Source organism: Aquila chrysaetos, chromosome 8, assembly GCF_900496995.4.
Source record: "Aquila chrysaetos chrysaetos chromosome 8, bAquChr1.4, whole genome shotgun sequence".
Classification (NCBI taxonomy): domain Eukaryota; kingdom Metazoa; phylum Chordata; class Aves; order Accipitriformes; family Accipitridae; genus Aquila; species Aquila chrysaetos.
In genome coordinates, this window is record NC_044011.1 from 22,396,046 (window position 1) to 22,417,946 (window position 21,901).

Here is a 21,901-nt window from a genome sequence, read left to right on the forward strand (position 1 = left end):
TGCAGTTTTGCCAGTAGTTGCCCCCACACTTCTCCCTCCTGGCATTCTTGGAGTGAAATCCAAAGGTTTGCCGTAGGTGGAATAAGCACGTCTTGGGGAACAGGTCCTGGGGCACCACAGCATCTCTGCTGGATAGAGCAACCGGGAACACAGGCTAATCTGCAGTAGTGACCAAGCTGAGTCCCCATTGCCCTTGTTAATGCTAATCTCATTTACAGACAGTTTTGCCCTTTTGTCCCACCAAACAAGGCTTGCACAGAGTGGCACGTGGCTGGACTTGAGGAAGCAGTCATTTGGACTCTCCTCTTCTGGCATATTTGAATAAAGCTGTGGAGGCATGTATGAAACAGTGTGGTCTATGGATGTGTTATCTCTTTTCTGTTGTTTGACAGACTTTTGATCCCCTGCTGACTCATAAAAAAAAAGAGTTGGCAGAGAAGACACGATGGACCATGTGCCCCGCTGGTGATAGCAGTGAAAAAATAATGTCTTGGACGGAAAGTTTGTTTCAGCCTTTGTATCAGAAGATACCTTTCATTATCAGTCTTTGCTTTGAAACATATATTCTTACAATTAATTATGTTCAGTTTTGGTCTTGTACTAATTTTGAAAGTCTTACTTTGGTAAATATATACATATACAATATATTAAAATACTTCTGGGACAGTTATTCTTTTTTAACTGGACTTGAGATTTCTGTCAGTAGTCTGGAAAAAGTTGATAATGCTAATCAAACTGAAATGAAAATCAAATTTTCTGGGTGCCTATATTACAAGTGCTGTAATTGTACATTGTATTTGTATATGCAAGTAAGTATTTTAATGTTTAGAATTGATGCATATACATATCAACATATTCCTTAGCTATTTTGTACACATATTTAATTGCATTTAAAGATGTATTTGGAGTACTTCTTCATGCATATGCTTATTGAATAGCCTACTGCATGCTGAATATTTCTGATTGCAGAGAGGTTTTTTATGAGTAATTTACAGGTGGTTCCATAAGCAAAGGTATTGCTGGCTTCCTACAGATTTGAATCCTTTGTCCCTCAACCATTTCCACCACAATAGCCCCTGCTCAACAATAATTTCTTCAACACTTCCAGTGTGAAGGAGATGTTGATACTGTGGCTGACCTGGAGATATTGATGTGCTCGATGGCCAGCCACTATGTGCAGGTTCATTGGCCAACGAGGCAAATATTTTTTGTAACTGCTGAGTTCTCCTTCCTTTTGCTCTACTGCAGTATTAATGTGGGATGGTATTCCACCTAGGAGTTGAATTCCAAGAAACACTTAGGATCATAATTATCATTGAGATACTTGCCACACTTTGAAATCTCTAGAAACTGGCCTGTGAAATCAGAAGGTGTGGGGCAGGAGACATACAAAGGAAGAGCTAGGCAGACCTTTGGACAGATAGCACAATCAAATCATCATTTCCTTAGGAAATCAAGCTAAAAAATAAAGAGAAAATTTATGACATTTGACTTACAGTATCTACCCTAACTTTTCAACAACTCCAGGACTGAGTTTGCCCCACACCCTATGGTTGCCTTGGAACCCATGTCCTGAAAGTAAGCTTTCGCTGAAAAAGCAACAACTAAAACAACAATGACAAAGTGTTGCATGGCTTTACTGTTGCAAGAAAAACCTTCCAAATGAAGAGCAGTAAATACAATTTTTTTTCTACTTAGTCCTAGAGAAAGTCTGATGTAATAGTGTAGGGAAATCTTATAACCACATGAAGATATGGGCTATAAATACATTGTTCTCGCATAGTGTTTCCTCTGGTCTAGCCAGAATGACCTATAAGTCTCTTGGCTTGGGTTGCTTTTGCCTTGAAAATAATTTTTCAAAACTTTTGGTGCTTTTGTATCTCCTTGGCCTGACTTTAGTCTTTCTTTTCTTTCTTTTTTTTTTCTTGCTTCTAGTATTCAAGGTCTCTTAGCACCTGTTGACTGTCTCATTTCCCACACTTTGTGTCATCATGTGATAACACCAGCTGAAGAGCTTTTTCTAAAACAACAACCACAAAGGCAGACTGTGGTTTTGAGAAAGGCACATCTTGCAAAGGGTGACATCCAACACTATCGTGATGCCACCTGCATCTATGTTTGAAGTAGTCTCAAAAGTAACGTGAATCATGTCTGACTTTGTATGAGTGCCAGAGGTCCAGTGCATGACCTTGAAAAGAAAATTAGCTGGCTTTAAAGAAGTTAGTTATTAGCTAGCAAAAATGAGCACATTTTAAGCACTAAAGTCAATTACCTCCCATAAGGTAATTTGAGGCCCTAGCCATACCCTCACATGCCATGACCCTTACTCCTTAGCTCTTTCCCAAAAACTACAGCCCCAAACTCTGTACCACGTTCCTATCCTACCTTGGGATCGCAGTAGCAGCTGTATCCACAGAAGGTCTTTTTGCTTGGAGCTGCCCCTCATTCAAGTACTGTGAACATCTTCTTTCCTAAGACCTCATTCCCTGCCTTCAGATATACTGAGTGAAGAAGGAAGTGACATCTCCTGCCTACCTGAGAAGAAAACTCACCACCATCATGACAGAATTATGATTGGGCAGCAACAGTCAAGAATTCCCTCCTTCCTCCCCAAACAGCCAGATGAAACTAGGATGGTATCAGGCGTCTCTCAGTGTTCAACTACCTCAGCTTAAAGGGTTGGGTTTTCTCACAACATCACTTTTTACTAGAGGATATGAAAGCTACTGCCAAAAGGACCCCCAAAACATGAGAAATACTGACAAAACCCAAAAGGTGCTTGGATGACTAAATACAAATATCAAATATTTTCTATTATCCCCCCCACCATGAATGGGAACAATTGATGGTCCCCTCTGCCCACCTGAACCTGTGAAGAAAATTCAATGCCATAAAAATTAACACTATACTCAAGTTCATACTGAAAGGTCATCTACATAGTAAATCTTGATTTCCCCCCATCGTGATCTGGAAATAAGGTTGATTTTAAGACGGATTCAGAAGACAACTGTATAGAGCTGTGACCAGTTTGCCTCCTTCAGAATCATTCATCTTCCCGTAAATGCTCAGGATTTTCAATTCTTAAAATGCTACTTTGTCATGTTATTACAGTTACCATAATCTCACAATCGTATGCACCAAAGCATACTCACACGTTGTTTTCATCTGGAGTAAAACCAACCTACCATCAGTCAGGATGGACAACACCTGCCCATTTCCTCAGCACGTACAGTCAGCTAGCTGTTAGCCTGCTTTTAAGGATAGCTACCACATCACATATTTACATGGGCAACCAAACAGGAAACAAAACACGCAAGAACTGGGATGCAGGTTGAAACTGTAAGAGCACACGTCTCGGAGATCCTGAGACCCCCAGACTGCGGTAGGGTGTACTAGATAAGTTTATTAGATACACAGTAGTCAAGACAAATAGAAGGGAAGACTGAAGGGACTATGTACACAGGGAGTGTTGCATAAATGACAGAGAAGTAAATTGCAGATGGAGAAACCTAAGAGAATGACTGCAAGCTTAGATAAAGGTCACTGAGCTTTTCTTATGCTTGCAAATAAAACAGGGTCAGAGGTCATACTCATGCACCCTTCTGCAGTTGCTGATACTTTTACAGTTTTACACACTTCCAAGCATAACTTTGGCCCTTGTCAACTAGCACTACTACCCTGGAAAATGTGTGGGTGTTGCTAAGTGGACAGCATGTTACATGAACCTTTTCTATTAGGAGGTCTGGATAAAATGAATCTGTTTGGAATGGGGTGGTGGGGATTTTCACACCTAGATTCAAGCTATGTCATGTGTCTTCTCAGCCAAAGCACTGTTTCCAGTCTGTTTTACTTGGAAGTATAAATGTAGCCCAAAAAACCTGTCGTAGAAAGGGAGGCAGAACAGAGTTGTCAGGGGTTTTTGGATGGAGGCCTTGACCTTTTTTTTCTGGCTTTGAAGCATTTACTCATGAGATTAGGATAAAACAATACATCTAAAAATGATGCACCAATTCAAATAAGAACTGATTCAGATAGTTTATGTAGAAAGCCAGAATGTGTAATAACATTAGTTCTTGATTTATAATCTGTAAAATGATCGGTATTCCTGGACAAGACAGAAAAGAAAGTTTGTCAGAAAGGAACAATAAACTTGCAGAGAAGCTATGTATGGCTAAGTTTAATTCGTATGAAGATGATAGCTGCCTCAAGGTTAAAGGTATTTCCATTATTACTGAATGTGGGAGCTAAGTAGAAAATCAGCAGGAACCTGTGTGTGGTCATAAATGAACATAAAGTATTGTTTTCCAGCTCTCACTGGTGTTACCAGGAAAAACCTCACAGTCTTCACCGCCTGTTGAATGAAGCGTAATGAAGTACAATATTTCTAGTTAAACAAATCACACTTATTACTCTTGATACATTACTCTTTGTCTTTTGCACACAGACCAGAGGTTTCATTCATCTTTTTGTAAATGTTTTCTTGCTTTTGTGGAGATCACTGTTTCATTTTGCAATTTTTTGAGGGGAGACGTTTTGATTTTTCAGAATCAGGTGGGTTGTGAGAGCAGAGATGGAAATACTGAAATCATCTCATTTTTGTTTCTTAGTGGGAGGCCCACAGGGAAGAACAAAAACAAGTTTCCTCAGCCCAGACAAGTTTAGCAAGATAGTGTGAGGTGAGGGCTGAAACATATTCTCTGATCATCTGCAGGCCATGTATTTGATGAGCATAGAGCCCTTATTGTTGATGGTGTACAAATCTCCCAGGAATTGTCACACTAAAATTGCATAACCAACCACTCGGTGCTCAGTAGAACAAATTTACACTAATGAATGGGGACAGTCTTTGAGAAATATCGTTACGTGAATTCTCACGTCCATGAATCAAATAATGGAAAAAAGTTTCCTGCATATAGCTAATTTTTTTTTTGATTGACAGTGCCTTAGCTATAATCCTTTATCAGGAGGTACTGTCATAAGTCATGACAGCACCATTAAGACGATGGCCTTACACAGCTGCCTGCAGATCACCCACGCCTGTCCCCCCCTCACAGACAGACAGACACCTGAAGGCCAGCATCTGACCCTTGCTTCTTCCCGCGATCCTGTCTGACTCTCCTGTCAGTGAGTCATGGCAACCTTGTTGTTCTACCTCCAACAACCTCACCGCTTGAAAGGCTGGGTTCTGGCTTCACCTCCTGGTTTTCAGGTCTAAGTTTAGTTCACGAGAGGCTGCTGAACTATGAACGGGTAACATAGAGCTGGGGCTCACCACAGTCGTTAAGGTTGAAGCCCGGGTCACTGACAAACAGCAGGAAATCACCAGCTGAAGGCACAAACTCCGTTAATATGAGAGCTCTGCAACACTGGGGAATGTACCTGTAGCTGGTTAGACTCACAGAGGATGGATGGATGGATGTACAACACATTCCCCAGGACTGCATGGCAGTCCAGCTTCCCTTGCCACTCGCGCCTTCCCAGCCCCTGCAGAGGATGCCTAACTCCTACCAGCAGAAAGCCTAATAAAGAGTAATTATAAGCTAATATTTGCACACTCTGACGATTTAGATCTACATCTTGAAGCACACGCTTATTTTTCTCCACTCATCTGCTGAGCTGTGGTTATACAAGTCTCTCCATACTTTGTTTTTCATTAGACATTTATCCCTCAAGTTAAGAAGGGAAACAGAGTAAACAACTATGTATGTGCTGCATAGAACTGGTAGAAATTATTGATTTTTAAGTAATCATTTAATCAGTTGGCTTTTAAAAGGCGATTATTTAAAGATTTGGAATCTTTATTATTACAAATGTCCCTTTTCCTTGAAGATTCAGTTATGGGGAAAATGGGTATAGAAGAATCTATTATTCCCTCCTTCCCTGGGGCTGCAATTATAATGTTAGGCCAGATAGTACCTATTACCTGCCTGCTTCCTGTTATTTTTGGAATGATCTTAAACAGGGCGAAAGTGCTTATTCAAGCTGTGGGAATAGGAAGTTTTTATTTCACCTCTCCAAATATAAGCGCTGTATTGAGCCAGTATTTTACATGACAAACTAAGGACCAAAATCCATTGAATTTTATGTGAATCTTACAACAATGTCAAATAAATTTGGAAGAGACCCTGAAATAACAAGAATACACATCCTGTGGGGATCTGGAGGAGATGTTGCATTATCATTCTCAGCAAATGCCATACGCCGTGTGGCAGTGCTTGCAAACAGCACTTTTTTCACTTTCTTACCCTCACAAAGTATTTACTGTTCACACAGTTAAGTGTGTTAGGTCTGTATTACACTCAGACTATAAATAATCACTTTGCTTGTAACTTGAACATATTGTGTGTTTGAGCATTCTCATGGAATAGAACTTGTTACATCAAAGCAACGCGTTCATCCATTCACCAGCTAAAACAGTGTAACTTTCTCCTCAACACCGCTGATGCAAAGAGATCACATTTAAACTACATTGAAAGTCTGTCTGTGTTTTACTTTTTGCTGCTGATGTAAAGCACTACAAGAGACAACTTTAGCTCCAAATCAGGGACAGGATAGCATAAAGACTAGCAATCTGTTTGGGTAAAACTGAATGTAAACCTAGTTTTACAGATTTTGCCCTTACTCAAGGAAATATATGCAACCGTTTTGACTTCCCTCAATTATTATGTTGCTTTCTGCATGTATACATCTTTCTCATGGCTACATTTTTGCGCTCCATTCTCACTTGTTTGATTTTCCCCTGCTTATTTTTAATAGAAAAACATCCCCAAAAGATTTCAAGAGCTCATTTTGTGCCTTGGAAGCTCAGAACCAGTGTGACTAATTCAGGCTTCTTTTACTTACGTTGGTAAGTAATACAGTTTTCTACTATTTCACACATAGCTTGGGATTCTTCTCAGAATGAGTGCATGATGTAAAAGACAGGAAAATCAGTTCCCCTGGTTCTATACCTGAACAGAATTTTCTTTAAAAAGATATGGTAGTTGCATCCAGGTTATGAAGTGGAAGGTTTAAATCCTGCAAATTTAATGTGCAGCCACAAGAAATTACTCTCATTTGAACATTAATTTAATTCAGAAGCCTTCAGAAACCATGTAACTCGTACAAATGCAAAACTACTGTAAGATTACAATTGGACTTTCAGTACATCTACAGTCTTTTGGTTGGTCATAAACATATATGTGTTTATATCCATCTTTGAGATACCAATGTTTTACTGCTATTACTGTTGTGTGCCAGTCCTGGAGAAGAACCATGATGTACTCAGTAGGGTAAAAATACAGAAAAAATAAAGATGATCCTTTTTCCAAAGAGCTTATAACCTGAGACAAGCATTTTTTTCTGGCTGACGAATAGTTATCTTTCAACATACAAGAAGTTTTCTTACAAAATTCAAATCAATGGATCACAAACAATCTCTTTTTCCTCTTCTTTTTGAGAGGTGATCATTTTTCTTGATATGCACTCAAAGATAATGTGTCAAGTCTGCTTTAAAATACTGGAAAGCATCATGTCTTTATTCCAAAGTGAAGGAAGTCTCATACAAGCACACAGTATTTGCTAAGCCCCTATATTTTTGTAAACTGGCAGGCTTCCTCACCAGCAAGGGAAAAAAATCCGGTACCACACCCAAGCCTCTTTAAGGCCCTTCCCTCAGGCACAGTTTATTATCTGAAATGCAAACTTTACCAAGCAGCACCACACGACGTTATTTCCCCTGACTAAAGCTACCCCCAAGGGCCCCTACAACCAGGAGTCCACGGATCCAGCTGAGTTTCTTGGTCCTTCGCAGGACTCACTTGGTGCCTTCCCTTTTGGTCAAATGGCTCAGGACCGGCTGGTTCCAGTGCTCTTCTCCCACCTTCTCAGGCTCAAAGGGGCAGCCTTGGTTATTTGCCTCCTCTTTGCTATGTTTCACTTCTTTTTTTTTTTTTACTCAATCTTGTGTTTTCACAGATAACATCCATTGACATTTGCTCACTGCCTGAGAACACAGATAAGAAATTTTCTATACCTATTATTATCTTTTGCTGCTCAGCTCATGGTTCCTCTAGCAGTAGTAGGGTGTCTCTCTAAAACAGTTTACTCCACTGTAACTCGATATACAATTTTGCAGTTTTGTCATACCAAAATCCTCTCCTTTTTATGTTGTTTTGTTGGTCTAGTTAGTGTCAAATTGATTCATGAAAGCAAATACAATTATCTCTATTGACTTTCATGAGATTTGGACCAGGCCCCAAATGAATTTCTGTAAAAAGATTACTAGAATCTTTTAGTTGGAGACTATTAGTAGAATTCTGCTGTAGCATTTATTGAGAATGAAATGTGGATTTCCACATGAGCACAGCTGAATTGAAGTAGGAATATTTTTTGTTTCTATTGCAAATAATGCTCTTACTGGTCCTTCTTGTAACATTTCTAATCATTCTAAACTTTCTTTTAACAAAGTCAAGCGACCAGTACAGAGTGTTGGCATTGCATCATAGCTGTAAATTATGATCTCAGATTTATGAAATCCAGCAAAGCACTGATGCATCAGCCAGAGTAAGGTTTCTGAATGGCAAGTAGATACTAAAATTTATTGCTATGGGGTTAAATTAATTCCTGATTAAATTCCATTGAAGTAACTTCTATGTGCCTTGCCAAATAAATTATACTGACTTAATTCATCCACTCTTAATACTGCTGAGTATCAATTATTAAACACTGAATAGGAGTAATTTTATTAACTCCTGAATATCCTACATCAACTTAAGTAATGTGGATAGACTGTGACTATGTCTATTAAATACTTCAGGCTCCAGGAATAGTTTCTGCCAAATAAAAAAAGCTGTTCCACAAACAGTGGAGGGATGAAACCCAGATTCTTCTGCACTGTATCTGTTGCCTCCCAAATACCCTTCACAGCAGTAACCAGAGCTGACTCTATATGTCTCTGACACCATCATCGGGCCATACTATGGCTAATGTGAAACTCTCTATACATGCAGAACATGTAACAGTTCTATTTCAGATGTTTTTCCCTCTGAGGGAGCACTAATTTGAGTCCCTCTCTTGTATCTTACCACTGAATTTTACGAATATTGAAGGAATGTATGAAACCTGTTTTTCCATAAGCCTTGCTTCTGTAGAACTTTGTGAAAAACCCCACCCAGATTACTGATGTAGAAGAAAAATGAACTTAATTCTTGATTTCTATGAGTGTAGAGCAAAGAGAGACTTCATTGCTGCAGGGATCCATTCCATTCGAAAATTATGTAGATGTTATTGTAAGTCAGCTGTGTCAGCCTCTTCAGAGGTTGTCTGCAGGAAAGATAGGTGCAAGGTACACCTGATTCAGTATGAAGTCTTGTAGGAAATTATTTTATCCATAGCAGATGGACAGAAAAAAACATTTCTTGCCATTGTGTCCATGCACGATTTGGGAAAAACAACTTTAATGCTAACTGAATTTGGCTTACACTGCAACTTTTTTGTGTCTTTCAGGGAATTCACTGCATGGATACAAAGTTAAAAAATACATGGACTTCAGTGCAAAGATGAAAGTTCACCACTCCTCCAATCAGCAACAAAATCACATAAAGCAATTATAATTTTAAGCATATTAATCAAAATTTTATGTAGTTAACCTATCCTCAGAGAAAGCTTAGAAAGTGAGACAACAATCTTTTCAGAAGGGGATACTTTGGAGGTAGCATAATGTTTAAATAGAACAGCTACATCAGTTAAGCTTTTGAGCCCAGTATTAAAATATTGATTCATAAGGCCTAAGCCATGTTTGTTTTTATAAACAGTGTGGGTATGAAAACTGGGGAGATGAGTAAGATATCTCCAGTTAAACTGAAAACCTGCTGTCACCCACGAGGTAGCTGCTGCAGCACCCTGAGACCAATGTTCATTTTCATAATATACGGTATATAGACTACGGAACTTTGGACTGGTACTGGTTTTTTTAATTGGTGTTTCTCCTTTACACTTTGTGGCTAATGTTTTCCTATTATCAAGGTCTTGCATATTTTCAGCACCCACCCAACTCTGTGGTATTATATGTATTTTTTAAAGGTCTGAGTGACAAGTACATTGATATAAGTGAATCATCATTTTGCAGGCATAAAATTTTATCAGATTGGTTTTCAAGTAGATTTATACATTTAAGACAGTGCATCTGCCATACAAGATTAGCTCATGGAAGATAGGACATTTGTTCTAGTAGTGAGTGATAGAATTTTATACTTTAAACATGGGAAGCAAACTAGATAGTAAATGAGCATCTTGTTAAGTAGTTCCTAGTTATCAGATAAAGTAAACAAAACTGAACTAAAAGGATATTATTGTGCAAGATTAAGCCAAGTTTCCATTCCCTGCTAGTGTCACTGCTTTGTGCTCCAGGTCAACATTTGACTCTAGGATACACAAACTAGAACCAGATGACAAAGCAAGAAAAGCAAAACAAAAGAACAGCTGAAATGCATTATTTCCTGTGATTGCGGGATGAATTAGCAATATCTGCTGTGGGATTCTTTAGTCTACAGTACATGAGAATTGATTGAGAGATAAAGAGGGACTTGATAATTTCATGAAGAATTACCCCTTTAAAGTGAAAAAAAATTGGGGGAAGAAAACAAAGACTTTAGTCAAAGTATAGTATAGTTGGAATGAAGCCACATTTCTTATTCACATAATGATGCTCCCTGTCACACTTAATAATACCATACATCTCTTTTCAGGCTGACGTATCCCAATTTTACAGATTCAGTTCTGAGTCTCGTGCAAAGGAATATGATTCAGGAAACCTCTGCAGGTAGCAGATTTCCAAGAGAGGTGAGTATAGATGGTTTCCCTGACTCAGTGGCCATGCCATCCCTGCCATTAGGATGCCTGTAGTTTGCCCCTTCTGCATCCCATAAAGGTAAATGCATCTCAGGCTGCCTACAGAGTGCAGATGGCTGCACAGCCTTGCAACGTGGATGCACGGCAATGCTCCATGCTCCCTGGTATGGAGGGCAGCAGACTGTGCACACCACCAGTCAGGCTGTACTCGAAATGAGCCTGATGAACACTGCATAGCTAAGACTTCTTTTTCAGGATACCCCACGACTTGCCCAGACCCCATGTGTGAGCCTGCACTTCAAATAAAATGGATACATATTCACTGAGTTTGCCACAGCCTCAATTAATATATGAATATCAAATGGTAATTCTTCTGGATGTCTTCCGGAAATCTGAATTTATTCTTCTGCTGGAAGTCTTTCTTGTGTTTTCTACGTGTTAGGCAATTCCTTCCCCCTGCACCACCCCCCGCCCCCAGGGCCCAGCCCAGGACAGCTTTTTTCTTAGCTCAGTAACCAGAAAAGGCAAAAAATAAGTCTCTGAGAGACTAGCATATGGAGATTTCTTGACAACATATTCAGTTTATTCTGCCCAGCATATATAGTTGGGTTTGCCAAAGACAGGTCCCAAAAATTTAAAAGTGCAGAACACAGAAAACAAATCAGAGTAATTTTAAGACAGTGCTGCCTTCCCAACAAACCACCTACAATTATGCCTCCCACAAGCATACATGTGCCAGCATTTGTTTTTAATTTAAGGTCTGTATGAAGAGATCAGTAGTGGAATATCCTGGTCAGATTTGTGTCACAAATTACTTTATGCAGAAAAGTGAGGGATTTTTCAAACTGTATTTGCCCTGCTTTGATTTGCACCTGTGGATGCTTGTGTAATGTTTCTTAAAAGATATTTTCCAGAATCTAAGTTCTTTTTTTCTACTGAGGCAATAGAAAAAGATCCTGCTGGTGTTACTGGAAGCTTGACTGCATCCCTATGTTCTATAAATATACCTCACCACAGACGTATTGGTGAAGACAGTTTATGGTAGTAAGATCCATGACAAACTTTTTAAAGTGCTTGCTAAATTCATGTGTACAATCACATGTGACAGAATGCTGCCACTACATATATATGTGAGTCATTATAATATGCTTTAATGCAGACACATGCATCATATTCAACCGAGTCATAATGACAGCCTTCTGTTTTGTCTCTTCCTTGTCTGTAGCTCCCATTAATTTATCCTGTCAGTCACCTGCAACAGTTGAAAGTAGATTGAATCACTAACATGAAGATTTTCATACCTTGCAGAACTTTTATATAGATTTTAAATATTGACTGTGATAATGTTTAAGTTTTCTTGTCATCTACGCAAGTATCTAAACTGTTTGAATCCTGCTAAGTTATTGGCTGTGATCATTTCTTCTGGCAGTGAATTTTACAGTCTAATTCTCTGTTGAATGAAAATTGTTTACTTTTATCCATTTAAAATTTGCCTTCTTTCAATCTCAAGGAATTTTTTCTTTTACTATGAGGGGAAAAAACAATGGCTATTTCTGAGCCATTCCCTAGTATATACTTTGGTCATGTCCCATTTTATGCGTCTCCATAAGACAAGCTCTTAATCCTTTTAATCTTTCTTCATGTAAGAAATTTCCCATGCCCCTGATGATTCTTATCACTTATCTCACTCTGTATCAAGAATATACTTCATAGACCAACTAGAAGTGAGTGCCACTCTCTGCTGTAATCATATCTTATTTTTTTATTTGCATTCAGTGGTAAAAACAATTGATCAGGGATTTTCAGTGAGTGCTTCACAGTGGCTATAGCTACCATGCTCTTGGCAACTGTGCTTGATTTGATCTCCTGCTCTCGCAGTTGTGTGGTTCAAGGTGGTTCCCCTCCTTGCAGCGACTGGAATTCCCTTTCTGGGCTGATGTTTGGGTCACTGCAGATGAGAAGCATTCTGAGAGCCAGCAGGGAGGCAGCAGGGTGACGGGAATTTGGGATTGATCCCAAAGTGTTTTGGGAAGTATAGACCTAGCTAAAGTCACTGAAGTATTTTATTCCTTATCATAACAGTAAGTTTACATACTTGTGAGGAACACAAATGTGGTGGACTTGGCAGCATTAGGTTTATGGTTGGACTCAATAGTCTTAAAGGTCTTTTCCAACCTGATTCTATGATTCTATGTTAAACCACCCAAACAGGCAACTTTTTTCCAGATCAAATTGCCATTACATTACCAGTTGCCATCAGTTGCCATCTAACTTAGCTAGATCCTGTTGAAATTGTATAAGGGCTTGACTAACATAAATCACTAACTCACATGTGAAACTTGTTCTGCAGACTAATCCATTCCCAAAGAAATACTAAATACATTTAACAAGCTCATTCATACTGTGGAAAATTGGAGACACTTGCTATTTACCACATGTACAAAATGGTCATTTATTAATACTCTTTGCTTTCTGACTCCTAAATCAGCTTCTGATCTAGATGGTGTCATTTTCAACAAAACCAGACACGTATTTATTGGCTGCAGTTCTTTTGATCTAGTCAGATCATTTATCAGCTGGAAAAGTGCTTAGTGACATTGATAATATCTGTATTTTAAAACTTAACAACCACACCTCATAGTGTGGTATAACATCTGGAATTATGCTGTTTTTTTCCCAGACTAGGTCTTGCTTAACTTCAGTTTAAAAGGAAACAATATTGAAGTAGACAACGTTTTTTAACTAAGAACTTCAAAACTACTAAAAAGCTGGGTAACTTCACTTTGAGAAGAAATAACATAATTCAAAAGACTTTCTGCTTAGCTAAAAGAAATTATGAAATATTTTATTAATTGACTCTTACTGTTACAAAAAAAATTAGTAGTGCTGGGAGTGCCCAGGAGACTGCTGAAAAAAACAGGATTACCATTAATGCTGCCACCTAGATTGAGACTGGTGGTCTTAGTTCACTTCTTAATGCATGTGTCTTAAAGTAATATATAATCTCAGCGGGCAGGCAGGAAATTAATGCTCGTAGTGTTTACCAGAAGTGACCTGGTTAGTCATTCCTCAGTCAGAGCTGCTGGAGCCAGACTGACAAGGTTCTCTGATGGTGCTTTAATTGCTGCTGAAGGAATAATGTTTAGTTATAGACTGCTTCACTATCAGATGAATACCTTTCATGAACCTTGCATTCACCTACAAACAGCACTAAGTGAGGTATAACTAGGGCTTGAGGACTAAAGTTTATTATTTCTTGAACACCTTTCCCTAAAATATTTACATAGGTGTCAGTTAAGGAAAGGCAAGGAATGATCACAGTGTATTTATGGCTCTTTGAAGATACTGCTGTAATATGAAGTAATTGTGCTTCTGTATGAAATTGTTCTTGTTTTTTTCTTCCTCAGGTCTTCATGCGATATAACCTCCTGTACTTTAAATGAAGAAAAATAGCAGCCTTCCAAGTTCACTGTTAATGCCACAGAAAGCCTACATAGTCTATCATCTCCTACACGGGGCTTAGATCATCTTTACATTTTTATAACTATTATTTATTTTCTTCTTTTAAATACTAATTTTGAAATCTTGAAAACAATGTTACATTTGACTATCAAGCAAATGAAATGTGGGTCATATCTGTGGAGGCCACAGTCACTGAAGATCAAGAGCGATAACATAATAAATATGAACATAAATTTCAAATGTGAAAAAATTATTATTTGATAAGCAGCTGGTGATTTATGTAAAAAGCACGAATAGGAAGGATAAAAAACATTTTTGCAACCAGGTGGTCAGGTGTGAAATGAGCAATGTCACTACTGGAAAGAAAAAAATGCTAAAATTACATAATTAAAATTTACTGGAGTTTTTAACATCTGAAACATGGGATCTAAGCAGTTCTGGAGGCTGGAAAGAGCGCCATTTCCAAAGTAAAGTTGTGGGAGGCAGACTGGCAGGATGCTGTGAGGGTTGTAGTGCCACAGTGTCTTAAGTTACTTCACTAAAGGCTCAGATATTACATGCTGGATTCAGGTTTTGAATTTATAAGTGTGTCACCCCAGCCGTGTAATATTAAATCATAATGTATGATAGCAATTCTTCACTTTTGTATCTTTGACCCATATCAAGAGATTGGGACAGATAAGGATCAACACAACCTCTGTCAAACCTCTGCTGTAGAGAACATTTGGGTCACTAAAGGTCAACAGGACACCAGCATTAATTAGAAATCTTTGTTTCCAATTCTATTTTAATCTTAGCACTGTATGAAAGATATTATATAGATCTTAAGTTTGCACAGCTGCATGTGCTGTTCTGTACAAATTAGTTAGAAATATGCAAATAACATAAGGAAACAATCTGCTCATTTGCATACATTTTGTTAGGAACACAAACTTTGGCTTATGTTTAACACGCCCTGCCTCCAGTGGTGACCAGGAAGGATGTGGAGTTGCAGATAGTGACAGTTTTGGCATGTGAGTCAGGATGAGACAATAGTTAGGTGGCAGTTACAAAACCAGGGTATGTGTGTTTGTAGGGATGTGTGGCTAGGCAGTGGGATATCGGAGGACACCTGGGGCATGCAGGTGGCTGGATTTCTGGTGGTGTCGAGACCAGAGAAAAAGATGGTAAATAAAGTATTAAAGGTCTTGAAGATGGAGACATCTGACTTGAGAAATATTAATGGGATTGTCTACCTCGCAGCCCCTGAGCATGTAGATGAATGCAGGTATCTGGGGAGCAACTGGGCTGGGGGATGTAGGAGCAGCTGAGTCTGTCAGTGCTGGAGCTCGGCAGGGAGCACTGGTAGGTAGGGCTTGTGAACTGGGATGTCTCTCCTGTCTCCCTCTGCCACCAAAGCTTACGGTCTTCTCTGCTTGCCCTTCCCTCTCTGACCCAATCAGCGGAGTAGCTGTAAGGACATTTCTTGACAACCCAATCCCTTGGCACTGCAACAGCACTTGTAGGCTGAAACCCAGTTTTAGATGCTGCCTACAGTAATGTGCCAATGAAGTCAAATCAAGACCTCCATGGAACCTAATGCTTTGACATTTTGCTGCTTAGCACTGCCAATAGCAATGCTAATTAATACAGTTTGCGTTTACCTACAGCCAGCTCATCTAATCCTGGCAACTCATCAGTCACTGGATTGTAATGGCTACTGGTCACCAACAAGCCAGGTCAATTTGAGCCGTTTCAGATCCAGAACTGAAAAAAACTTGTAGTTAATTTCAAAGCCTTTCAAACTCTGCTCCTGTGGTGGTACACAAATACAGAAACGGTATTTTGAGAGCCTGTTTAAATGAGCATACCCTTCAGTCAACTTAGGCCAACCCAGAATGCTATGTTGTCATCAATAATGTAACTGTTTTGAATAATCTTAAATACTCTTGCTTACACATGCACAGATATGCTTGCAGCAGTTTATCACGTTTTAAGTGTAAGGTGTGAATAACGATACGGCAATGAGGGTTGCACGCCAATGCCCCCAAGACTGCACCCGACTGTAGGATCACACTCAATGGCAGCGCTCGTAGCGGGGTGGTTGGATGCCGGCACTCTCAGTGTCGGCTGCAGCACTTGTTTAGACGGGGATGTTTCCCTGTGGGGGGGCAGGCGAGGCCTACTGGCGTTACCCCGGGCCGGGCCGGGCCAGGCCGAGCACGAAGCCACCGGAGGCTTCGCGCAGAGACCTCCCAGAGCGCGGTGCGCAGCGGCTGTTCCCTCACAGCCTCCGAGCAGGCCGGGGGCGCAGGGCGCGGCGCTCGGCCCAGGCCTGGCGCCCAGCGGTCGCCCCAGCCCCTCGGCCGGTCCCGCCGCTGACGTGGTACCGGCCGGGCGCAGGGGCGGAGCGACAGCGCCTTAGGGCGCTCGGCCGGCCGACCAGGAAGCGGCCGGGCGAGGCGGGAGAAGCCGCGCATGCGCGACAGCGCAATGAAGGCGGAAGGGTGCCCGGCGCGCCTGCGCAGGGGGATTCCGACGGGCCCGCCGGACATTAACATGGCGCCCTAGGTCCGCCGCGCCAGCGCCACCGCGGGCGACCGAGGCGGCCGCCGCCATCATGTCCCGGCACAGGAACGTCCGAGGCTATAACTACGACGAAGGTAGTGGCGAGCAGGAGCCGGCGGTAGAGCTGCAGGGGCCGCCCCGGACGCCGCCCCAACCGCCGGTCCCTTCGCGCCCCCCCCCCTTCCCCCTTTCCCCCGGCCCGCACCCCTTTCCCCGGCGGGCCTTTCCGCCCCGCGGCGGTGCGCGGCGGGTGTCCGCGGGAGGGTGGAGGGGAGGGCGCGGGGGGCTGTCAAGGGCGGTGGGAGGGGAGAAGCAGCCCCCTCCCCTCCCCTCCCCTCCGCGGGGGTTGGACCAGGCTCCGTGCGAGGCCTCGCCCCGCCCCCCCCCCCCCCCCCCCGCCGTTTCCCGCCCGAGCGGCGGGTCGGGTGCACGTGGCCGCGCCGCCGCCGTCCTTCAGGGTCGCGTCCTGCTGCCGGGGGCTCCCGGGAGCTTCCGCCCGGGGAAAGCGCGGGCCTGGCACGCAGGCCGAGCCGTGGCAGGGTTTACCTGCGTTGCCTTAAGCTGCCGAAGTTGACGGCTTTCCAGGCGGGCGGGAGTGACTTGAAAACTGGCCTCGATAGCATCAAACCCGCCCTTCTTTAGTCATGTAAAGCTTAGAAGGTTGTGTTCCCAGTCTAACTGTAGCAAGTCCTTGCTGATGTTCGCCCGTAATAATAGATAAGAGGCAACAGCTGTTCCTGGTAGAAGAAACGTAGTTGTTAAAGATGGAGTTGAGCATCTAAGGAAAAACCTGTTTTTCAGACACCTTTCTGTCATATTTTACTTGAGCTTGCATGGAACGAGTGGGCTCTCGTATAAGAACTTTGCTCGGACCTGCAGTGCTCCAGCTTTCTTTGTGCCCTTTCCCATTTACTTAGGCAAACTGTGAATTGCACCCTTTTTTCTCAGTGGTTTTGTCTGTATTGGCTTGAGCTGTGGAAAAATGGACAGAGCAGACTTCCAGTTGATTTTGGTATGTTAAAAAACCCTTTGGTACGGCAGCAGCTATTTTTATTGCCTTGCTTTGTCAGATTATATACAAAAATTGCAAGAAATACTTCTGTCTGCCTCTGGTCTTTTGCTGTTGAGTGGACAGGTGCAACGTGTGTGCGTATTATAGTAGCACAGACTGGGTTTTGCACTGTGATCTTGGAATTGTTGGGGAAGTCATGTAAATCCGTGTGAGCCATGACATCTGTGTGGCCTACCTTGCAGGTTTTACTAGTGCAAATTTACCTAATAGAGGCAAAATCTTAGACTGGATTGGGGATTTTACTGTTTCGTTCTTTCATCCTCTGGAGATTTTCTTCATCGCAGATTAGTTGAAGTGTTGATTTCAACTGAATCTCTGTCATCTGTGAAGTTGGGTGCCCAATCTGCAGAATTCATTTTGGTGTTTGTACACTCATTACAATCTCTTTTAATGAGGTTGCTGAGGTACATAGTAATTCACTGTAGCCATGTGAGGCTTAAGTTGCTATTGCTATTTGAAACTTTACTGTTGCATTACACATCAGGTTTAATTAGAAGTGTGTATATGTGTGATCTCTATACTTACACCATATACTACTCTTGTAGTCACATACAATGATTTCTGTCCCAAATGAAGTACACTTTTGTGTCTTCTTTTTTTATGTAATATAATGTGATATGTACTTTTTATGCCACTTAGGATTCTGCAATGGTTTGTCTGGCACAATTATTTGTTTCTTAAGTAAATATTTGCAGTATTTTTTAGCCTCCTTTCCTGGAAGGCTTCTGAGGCCTTAGATCTTGTGGCCTTTATTTGACCATACTCTATTTCCACTCTCTCCTTTTTGAGGTATTGTGATCAGAATGTGATATTCCAGCTGAGAGTACATTGGTGATACAGCTGCTGATACTGTGGAATGCTTCTGTGGCTTGTACTCTATTCTCTGTAATTTCTGTTGTTTTAAATAATTATTTTAATGGTCAATGCAAGCTGAGCCATTTTCACTGAGATATCTTTTTCTTAGGCTAGAAGTTAAACCATTATGGGATATACAAGTGATTGAAGTAATGCACACTGCCAAGACTTACCTTGATTTCACTTACTGTTAACTGTGAATCTTAACCATTCACAGAAATCATCTTGGAGTTCTCCTTGACACTCTCCAAGTATTGGCCAAACTACAAAAAGTGTTCTTACCTTGAAAAAAACGTACAGCTCTTCTCTAGACTTTTTATAGGTTAATTGGTCCTAGCATGGAAGCAGGAGACGGTGTATTCTTTTCAACATGGTCAAAAAGTAGATAACAATATGCTCCTTTATTAAAGACAAACAACCAAAACAAGCCTTTAATATGTTTCCTTTATCCTGTGGTACTTAATTTCCAAAGTAGCTTCCTGGGTCTTTCACTAAACTTTTCACAGACTTATGCCAGCCCTTTTAGCCACTGCTTTTGGTTGTCACTTTTTTTGAAAATTACAGTGGATTATAGAATTAAGTTTACTTTGATTTTCTTGGTCCTTGCTGAGAGATAAATGAACCTTTCATGCCCCAAATTCTGAGCCTTTTATAGATGGATACAATGTTTGTAAGTTGGTATCAAAGTGCAGATTTTTTTTTTATGTTAGCTACTTTTTTCTCTCGCTCTTTTAGAACAACAAACAGTACATGTTATTTGTGAAACTGGCAAGTGTATGCAGTAATATCTGTAAAATTGTTTCATTACTTTTTTCATGTATTTTGTTAATACGCAGTGAAAATTAGAAATTTTTTTTCAAGATTCACATAATACTAGGATTGGGGGGGGGGGCTAATTTACTTTCTCTTTTTGTTTCCTGATAACTGATTCCTGATACTTTTTTTTTTTAATGGAGACAGTGTATGGTTATGTTTAAGTAACTGTATAAGATTCTTGCTTCTTGGCTGAAACAATGTTGCTATTCAAAGGTAATTGTGAACTGTGTTTTTGCTTGCTGAACTTGAGTTGAAAGGTAGATGGCACTGAGGATAGACCAGAGAAGCAAGCTGAGAAGTAGGTAGGTATGGAGTAGCAACGCTGATCCTGAGTTGCTGGAGTAGAGATTGTAATTGAACTGTCTGTGGTTAAGACTATTGAGAGGTCAAGCAGAAGTATGAAGTGCCATGGGTAAAGATTTGTGCAACTGTAGAAAATTGGGTTTGGACTGTGAGGGCAGCCTTTCAAAGGAGATGCTGAAGGAGGAGGTGTGAAGCATGGCAGCTCTTGAAAATTTTCAGCTTTCCTAATGCATAGAGTATTAAATGTTAAAATGATATTATTGTAACTTAGAATTTCTTACCTAGGTAAATAAACAGTACTTAAATGCACTTTTGGAATACTAGAGATGCATAACTTCTTAAAACCTTGTGTAAAAACTACCCTTTCAATTATAATATTGAAGTATTTAGAAACTGTGCAGCCTAATCTTACTGTTTCTGCTTCATAGACTTTGAAGATGATGATGTGTATGGCCAATCAGTAGAAGATGATTATTGCATTTCTCCTTCAACAGGTTAGTTCAAATGATTGCATATAAGCATTGTCCATTGATTCCTACTCTGATATTTATTTCTAGAATAAAACAATATTTAAAAGCTAGTGAAACTTTTCAAAAGTGCCTAGCAGCCGTAATCCTGTTAAAGTCAGTTAGGTAGTGTTAATAAGCATTGTTGTACTTTTGGAAGTCACATTAGACAACTGGGCATATCTTCAGTTGTACAAGTGTATTATCTTGGATGGTCAGAATGTACTCGATAATGTAAAAATCTGGTTTATGGGAATGTGTTGGTAGTCTTGAAACATTTGGTATCTTTTAAAATTGTTAGTAGGATCTAGCAGGGCTTAAGAGTTGTGATTCTGTACCTGGTAGTTGATGTCTTTTACACAACTTTAAGTAAATGTGGGGAAGGGAGTCTTATTGTTGGATGCAGCACTGGTCCTCGCTGGCTTCTGTTCTCATGCAAGATCATATGGAGCTAATAAGTCTTCTGGCATTTGTAATGTTGCAAAGTAGGTGTAAAAATAGTGATGCTGTGTGCTCAGGTAAGACGTAATTGGAGGGGCCTAGCCCAGCTGAATTCAACCCAACTGTAGAACCATTAGGTTGTGTTCTCCAGTCAAATCTCTAGCAAGATTATCAGTTCAGGGTTTCCCCAGATTTGGTGGCAGTGTTTCTAGACCTGAGTAGGCCCTGGACATAGTATGGCTGATGTTGATGTGAAGCTGTGCTGCAGGTGACTAGGCTGGACCTAAATCCACCGCAACTGTGATGTAGTTTGTGACCTCTAGCCACAGGTACTTGAGTTAATTAGGTCTTTAAAAATCTGTTCCTCTGTCATCTTGTTGATTTTACATAAGCAAATTTAGGTGTATGTTTTTATTATATGTAGTCACATGCCCTGATTTAAATTCAGATTGTCTTGCATTCAATTTCTAAGTTTAATTGCTAGAATTTTTCAGTCCTTTTCTAAGAATTAAGATAGGCTTGTATTTTGTGATGAAAATGTGCAATGTGTTTACTTTTTAATCAAGTATAAACTGCTACATTGCAAAACTAATTCTTGCTTGTGCACAGTAGTTTTCCAAACAATTCTTTTTACATAAGCTTCATTTATAAAATAATGCGATGTAGATTGTATAGCGGTCTTCCAATATTGCTTCAGTTATGGTGATTGAATATGAAATGGTATGCATTTGGGAAATAGTTGCTAAGGCTATACTCCTTAACTTCTTGGTATACATATGCTTTCAGTATGTATTTCAGAGCTGGGGAGAATATTACATAACATAAGGAAATTTGTTTACATTTTGTACGTTTCTGAGAGTATGTAATGACTGGGGCTCATGTTCAGCAAGAAGTTTTATCTATATATGCCTTAATGTGTGGCTAAATCAGAGTGGAATTAGGCATTTGTTTAAAGTTTTGTGTGAATATACATTTTAACTTATGGGCTGGATTTCTAATGAAATTCCAAGAAGAGAAGAATGTGTTTAACTCCATTAAATTGTTATCAGTAGTTTGACAGTGCCATACT

General features: G+C 40.4%; 1 protein-coding gene across 4 annotated transcripts in view; it reads left to right on the forward strand.

Moving 5' to 3' along the window:
- The first annotated feature begins 16,770 nt into the window (after positions 1-16,770).
- Positions 16,771-21,901, forward strand: part of HBS1L (HBS1 like translational GTPase) — a 65,550-nt gene continuing 60,419 nt past the window's right edge. For 2 of the 4 annotated variants that reach the window (XM_041125102.1, XM_041125103.1), the window contains exons 1-2: positions 16,771-16,934; positions 20,314-20,379. In XM_041125102.1, coding sequence (XP_040981036.1) covers positions 16,892-16,934; positions 20,314-20,379 — 109 coding nt within the window. In that variant the 5' untranslated portion in view covers positions 16,771-16,891. Of the gene's footprint in view, positions 16,935-17,787; positions 17,852-20,313; positions 20,380-21,901 lie in introns of all 4 variants that reach the window. The other 2 variants (XM_041125104.1, XM_030021196.2) reach the window with 2 other exon arrangements.